The sequence below is a fragment of the Atta colombica genome, unplaced genomic scaffold (genome assembly GCF_001594045.1).
Source record: "Atta colombica isolate Treedump-2 unplaced genomic scaffold, Acol1.0 scaffold40, whole genome shotgun sequence".
Taxonomy (NCBI): Eukaryota; Metazoa; Arthropoda; class Insecta; order Hymenoptera; family Formicidae; genus Atta; species Atta colombica.
Window position 1 is genome coordinate 228,456 of NW_017259509.1, and position 7,638 is coordinate 236,093.

Sequence of the window (7,638 nt, forward strand, 5' to 3'; positions counted from 1 at the left end):
TAATAAATCTCGTTTCTCATTCAGTTAATATATAATATCTCTCTTAGAATATAAATAAGCGTCTTAAAAACCTTATTTCTAAAAGGGTTGGTAATTTTTTTATTAGCAATTTTGTACATAAAAAAATGTAATTTTATTGAATTATATAACTGTACACGCTTTTAAAATGATTAACTACAGTGCTTCCGACATCTATTCCAAAACTGTATTTTTTCCTTCAAAGGAATCTCGTTTCGAGATCCAATAAAAAGCCGCTAGCAGACCGTACAGACTGAGTGTTTACGTACGAAAGGCGAAATTGAAGTGCGTACCAGCGCACAGAAATTTTTTATTTTGCGTTTGAAATGCATTTTCGTTCGACAACAAGAATCCAGCTTTGATTTCAAACGGAGTAGAGTTTGCTTTCATTTCGTAGTTAATGTTTCATTGTAATGCTATTTTTTATTTTTGGTATGCGACCGCTTCTACGATATATACATATAGATGCATTTTGCATCAATATAGCCGATCGTGTTCTAGAGGTTTACAAGGATTAATTTCAGGATCCATGGAAAATGAGACCCGGTAGATTAATTCGCAGGTCTCCTGAATAGTATCATGTTCTAATACACAGAGTTCTTACATGTTTTAATCTCGTACGAATTCGCCGATAATATGTTCAATTTTAATCAAATAGTTTAGGATCAAAATAGACCAATAAAAGATCTATTTTTTTTATGGTAGAAATACGATATGAAATAATTTTTTTTTCAAAGTAGAAACATCATATAAAATTTTTTCATAGTAAAAACGCGATATGAAAAAACTGTAAAATTGTAAAAGAAATAATTTTTCCGCATCCTTCGACGTTTTATAAAACAATGATATCATTTTTCCAAAATAATATGCATTAAAATTTTCATAGCCAATATTATTACTTCCTAAAAAGATTTTACAACGTTAATTGTTAAAATAAAATATATGATTAAACAAAATAAATTCGAAGGTATCGATTTATTATTATTCTCTCTATAGAGAATTTATAGATCTCAACGTGTACTTATTAAGTATATACGCAACCATAATGTGTTTTTATATCATATATAATTATTTAATATCTATGCTTATAACAGATGATTGAATATAAATGAATAGCACATACAAAAAAATTCTCTTTATCATAGTTTCTTTTAAGAAAAATTGCAATGCGATTTTCAATTAAATTATAGATAGACAGTCTTTCCAATCACAGATAAAAAGTCACAGTCTTTCGATCTAGCACTATTTTCATTTATCGTGATCGATTCGCTGAGGAAACAGAAAAATAACGGTGAAAAATGAGCTAAATTATCATTACGCGTTCCATGTGTCAGCACTCTCGGATAGGTTAAAAGTTACCTCTGCCGACCTACCAGGTCGGCTTCACATTTGCATTTGGTGGCGTCGCGTTACATAAAAAATAAACTTCACGGAAATTACGGGATCGTAAGGATATTTTGGAGGACTCAACACCACACGCACAACTTCGTTTCACGGGAAATTGTTGGTTATGTATCGCACCGGAAACTTTCGCGATGTCGGAAACGCAAGTAGGTAGGTTTTGTCTGTCGCAACGTTATTACGGTTTGCATTCTTCATCTGGAATATTGCCGCAGCCGGTGGGACTTCATTTAAAGTTCGGTCCCATTGTCACGGAAAAACTTGAGAGCATCTATTTCCCCGAATCAAAGAGCTCGAGAGATTGCGTCTCGTTAGAGAAGAGAGCACCCGGGCATGATATAAATTTTCACTCATTCGACATCTCCGGAAGTCTTCCAGAAATGAAATGTATCTCGCGAACGAAAATCCAATCAAATCTTAGTATGAATTTGAAGATTTGTTTCAATTAATTTTTGGATAGTTCAAGACGAATGGCGAACATGTGGAAGTCTTTTAATTATAAGAAATAAAATATATAAAGGATGAAATATATAATAATATAAAATATATATAAAGGATAATGAACGTGATAATTTAAATACGATTACGAGAACTGGGTTAAGTTATTGATATATAATTTACTTGTAAGATTAATCCTTTGATGCGTTATTTAATTTTAATCTGCTAAAATCGGACTTTGATAATATTATGGTGAGAATTGTAATTAATTAATATTTGTAATGTGTGAAAATTATATATTACACGTGAAACAAAATTTTTAAGTGTATTCGACTTTTGATGTAATGAAAATTAGTAAAAATTTAAATAATTAATGAATCCTGCTGTGTATCATTTGATCATTTAATAAATCATTGAGTTTTATAATAGAGAAAATAAAGTTTCCATTAAATAAAATATCCAATTATCTTATTAATGCAATGTTTGAACTTTTGAAGTCAAAACATCGACATGTTCACCAGTGCTAACTTTACTATTCAATAAGCTGCCAACAGATTTCACGTTAAAACTTCAAATAAATTCGATTTAGATTTGGATAGAGGATAAATGAATGCAGAAACTCTTGTGATCGCTCATGCATATGCACTATGTTATGGTACAATTTTCTCTTCAAATCAACCATGTGTATAAAATAGTATTAATTTTGTTTTAAATTTTGAAAAATAAGAAAAAATAAAACAAGAGGAAAAGCAGAAAAAGTTAAAAAAATTTTTAATATAGTTAGAAAGGGTCATTTTCAGGCGATAGTTTATCATTTTGTTTAATACAGTTATTATTCAATAAACCAATCGAGCTTCTCTGATGAGATTTATTGTTTATAAAAGGAAAAATTTAAATTACGTTTTCACAGGCACTTTTTTATCTGCTTTTTTAAAGTATAAAATTTATTATAATACACTTCAGCATATTTACAGCCAAGAAGGGAATCTTTTTTTAAGTATAAACTCTCTTTTTAAATCGTTTTATTAACGTAAAAGTATGTGAGAATTTACGTTTGAATAAAATCTTGTTTTTGCTTCGCTAAATTTGAAAATGTGGGAGACAATAATTAGATTCAAGTTTCACGAGACTTTACGGGTTGACAACCTCTGGCGCGAACTATTATCAGATTTCCGATCGGTTCGTATAGAAAATAGACGCTTAGAGCCGGGCGGCACGGTGCGGTGAATGGGGTGTAAATAAGCGCGAGTACGTGGTGGATCATGCATATGCACCGCGTGGTGTGTCCTTCTCTTTGGCTGGTTCCACAGTTAACTTGGATCACGAGCGTAGCATGCCGATGCCGCCATCGGCCATGGCTCCCGAGGGCTCGGCCTGCAATTTAAATGGCCGCGACACGCAGCAAGTGTCTCCGGGGGTCGTTGGACAACAGCATCGGCTTACCCGCAGTCTGATCTCCGTCGGGTCCAGCGTCTGCCGAATATGTCACACAAACACGGCGAAGGAAGCGCTTATTTCCCCTTGTAGGTAAATGCATACATGTTCTATCACAGCTTGAACAGACGTAGTACAGTATTGTAGATGGACAAAGCCTCAATTTTGGAAGCTATTAAGATGTTTTAATAGAATGAATAAACAATAGAATAAAATCAAATATACAGTAATTGAATAATGAGTAAATAAAAAAACATAATAATTTTGTCCGCGACAGTACTGTTATTATGCATAATGCGATGATTTTAAATGATAATGCGATGATTATAAATGAAAAGTTATTAGTAATTCGATAATATCGAGTTTTGATACTTTCTTTCCCACAGTGTATTTTTAATTTAAATAATTGATTGAAATAATTCAAAAAAAGAAATTTATCTTATTATTCTCTTCTAAAATTAGCAAAAATGCCATGCATGCAAGTTTATTGTTTGCATATAAAATATAGATAGTGCTATACATGTATAATAATCCTAAAGCCGCATATATTTAGGATTATTATAATCCATGTATATATATTACGACATGAATGAGGTTCACAAATGTATTTAGAGATAAGGTACAGTGCCAATTTAAGAATCGTAATTGGACGGATTTCAGAATAAGCTTAAGTTGATTAAATTGCTTAATAACGTTACTGAGAGTTTCCACTATTATACTATCAATTCTATAGCAAGATTATCCTTAAAAGAGGGACAAAATTGCAATTATTTTATATTGCAAATATTATTTCTATAAAAAAAAACGGCTACAATTATTTGGACGATCAAAGTCGTCTATCGATACATCTTTTGGTTATAAGAACTATAGATAGTGATAACTGTAAGACTGGCATATTTTAATTGTTATTCTTGGCTATTGTGATTCTTGGCTATTAAGATATGTCCATCTTATGGTTATCATAATCAAATATGTTGAGGCAAAAATTATTATTATTTTCGGTGGCAATTAAAGCGTTTTTCTCGTGTTTTAGGACAAAATTGTTTTGATTAGTTATTCTGTACATAAAAATATTCGCACGTCGATTTAATATACATATATGTTTTATTATAGTTTAAAATATTTTGAAATTTTTATATGTACTTATTATAAAAATATTATTGAATGTATTGAATGTATTGTATTAAAAAAATTTTGTATTAATACTATTGTATTAAAAAATATTGCTATAATGTTCAAAATTGATTCACAACAAAAATAACTGAATATACGCTCAATTTTTTCTTGTGGCATTAAATGCTTATTCGATACGTAAATACAAGTAATTCTAATTTTATTTTCGAATGCATAATTTCAAATTTTCGAATTCAAGAAAAAGATCGTTCGTAAATATATACATGTAGAAAAGATACAGTTGAATATTTACGATTTTGAAAACTTTATCATCATGGCAAAACGATGTGTATCATCCGCGTAGCTATGTCCGGGATTTAGGACAGAATTCCGCCATCTTACGAACGTCCCATCTTTCATACTTAATAGGATTCGAGAAAAATGTGGTGCTCACCGAAACGGGAAGTGCTTACGTATTAAATGGCGGAACATCGCGATATTTAAATCTTGCGAATTCAGCTCCGGATATTTCTGTTGATGTGTTTAAACAATATACGTAGCAAAAAAATAAAATAAAAAATATAAAATTTGCTGAAATTTGACATATGTATGTAACAAATATAAGATAAATACACACATACATAAAATGTTATATTATTCAATAATAATAATCGTATACATTATTCGATGTAACGTAAAACGCTAAAATGTAAGGTTCAAACTTCAATTTAACGATGTGTAGTTAATTTCCATTTTATTCAGTATTCTATAATGACCCTTAAAGGTACTATAATAATTAAAATAGTTATAATTGTCAGAATTAGAACGGCAGTTTCGGTGTCGAAATATCAACAGTGTCGAGAGCTTAGTTATATATTATAATTTCGCTAGTTTAGAATTTACTTAACGAATTAAAGTCCTAAAAGAGTATAAATTGAGTAGTCTTCATTTTGAGCTAATTTCAATAGCTGTTATTTTAAATGACTTTAATGTAAGAGGCTTTGTTACCAGTTATTATTACGTATTTTCAAGCTGGAAGTTTAGCCAAGTCGATTAGTGATTTAATTATAAAACAAAAGTATATAGATAAAAGTATACTGCAAGGCAAACTGAGAAAAGCTTTCAAATTCAATTGCTTCGATTCCCAATAGCCTATTCTTTATCATCTATCAATATATGTCGCGTGAAGCGACAAATGCTAATTTCATGCAAGCATGAGATGGGAGACAGGTGCTAATTAATTAGCGTTAAAGCTCGATTAAGCGATGATCATCTAGCGTCATCCAATCACCATGAAATATGACGAGGGATTAACCGTTATAATTTACTAAGCCCAACGATATTCAGAATATCTTACGTTGATTACTTTGAAACTCTGTTACTGTCTGTCATACGTCTGAATTTACATATCACAGACCTGGGTAATTTTGAAAAGTAAAAAGAATTGATTCTAATGAAAGGTCTTCGGTATTAACTAATCTAAATAATCACATAATCTAATCACATAATTCTATTTTCTCTCAGTCAGATAGTTCCTTTTACAGCTTTTTATAAAAAAAAAAGAAGAAAGAGAATAATCCAATTAGATTATTACTTGATTTTAAAGTATGCGTATACTATTTTTATTAGCCTTCACTTATTTTATTTTTAACATTTATTTTTAACATTTATTTCGCTAATATCCTTATCGTTTTTATGGAGAGTCATACTGCCCGTCAACTTAACGACCTGAATCGCGGTTCTTTGCTTGTAGGGGCTTAATTCACGAGGACCTCGTGAGAATTCTCGACTATGTACTATGCTTATATCTCATGACCTATTTCTTTTCGTGTTACCACGACAACATTAGACGCGCGGTGGTAAATGCCCGGCGATGCCAACGAAAAATCTGGTCGACTAAGCGCATGAATCATCACGAATTTTAATGCGACCGATTATTTATGGTAGAAAGCGGAATGGTTGCCCTTCGTGGTAGAAACATCTGTAGTTTTCGTGGATTTTGCTGCCAAATGCAGGCATGTCCTCGCCCTCGAGAGTATAAATGTTCGATTTTATCTTTTCTCTTCTTCGACTAAATAAATCCGTTTTCTTATCCCTGTTCGTCTTTGAAGGAAATGGATGCTACGTTAAAAATTGTTATTATATGAATATTAATCTCATTCGTCTTTTCTTATCATCCATTTGCATATTTTGTTTATGTTTTGTGTTATTATTCTAGAAAACCAGAAATTTATCATAGAGGAGTATCATAGTTTGATTGATTTGTTTAAAACATTAAGTAGTACTACAATAAGCCATTGAATAAGGAGGCCTCAATTCTTAAACAATGAGACTTCGATAAAGACTTTACTGTTCTCTTAATCAACTATCGATTGGCTAATGTTGTCCTACCATAATATATTCTTTAAAACTTTTAGAGTGAAATCTCATTCTTAAAGATTGAAAATTAAGCCATCTTTTTTACTGGCTTAATTTTTATAATTTAGAGTGAGATTTCAGTCCAAAGAGTTTAGAGAGTCAGAAAGACAAGCATATGTATGTTTTCTTTTTCATTGTTTGAGCCGCAGAGTTTTATATATTTAACAGATATAGAGAAAGCTCGTTTCAATATAAAGTTCTAATTAGTTTAAAGACTAAAGTATGGTATGATGATTGACTAACATAGTAAAGAAATAAAATATCTGTTATGTGATTTAGATATCTATGAAGTTGGTTCTCTAACTATTGAAAAAATTAATTTTCAATAGCTCAATGGATTGTTCATCGTTTGAACATTTCTAAAAAAATGTATTAAAAAAACAATTTTAGGGAGTTTAATTTTACACTAGCCTTTCAACCACGAAAAAACTAGATTTAAGGATGTATATATTAGATGTAGTCTGTGCAAAGAAAATTAAATTTGGATGTTTATACTTCAAATGAACTATATACATATGAAAATTGTGTGAATAAGCTTATATTTTTATTTAATAACACATTTTTGTTTATTTATTTTATTTGTTATTATTTTATTGTCAAAAATGAAAATTTTAAAAATTATAAAATTTACATTTTTCTTTTGTAAATAGTTTAAATATTCGCAATAATTTATACAAAGTTTTATTGCGATTCATTGATTAGTTATAAAGATATAGAACAAATAAATATTTTGTTTATTTACTGGACAACTAGTTCATGCATCGCAATGTAACTCTACGTAAATAATCTTGAATACATAATATATTTATATATAAT

General features: G+C 30.2%; 1 protein-coding gene across 1 annotated transcript in view; it reads left to right on the forward strand.

Annotated features, from left to right (window-relative positions):
* LOC108691121 overlaps positions 1-7,638 on the forward strand; it is a 19,878-nt gene that overhangs the window by 2,636 nt on the left and 9,604 nt on the right. The window contains exon 2 of the mRNA XM_018198775.1: positions 3,062-3,384. Within this exon, the coding sequence (XP_018054264.1) occupies positions 3,062-3,384 (323 nt within the window). The remainder of the gene's footprint in view (positions 1-3,061; positions 3,385-7,638) is intronic.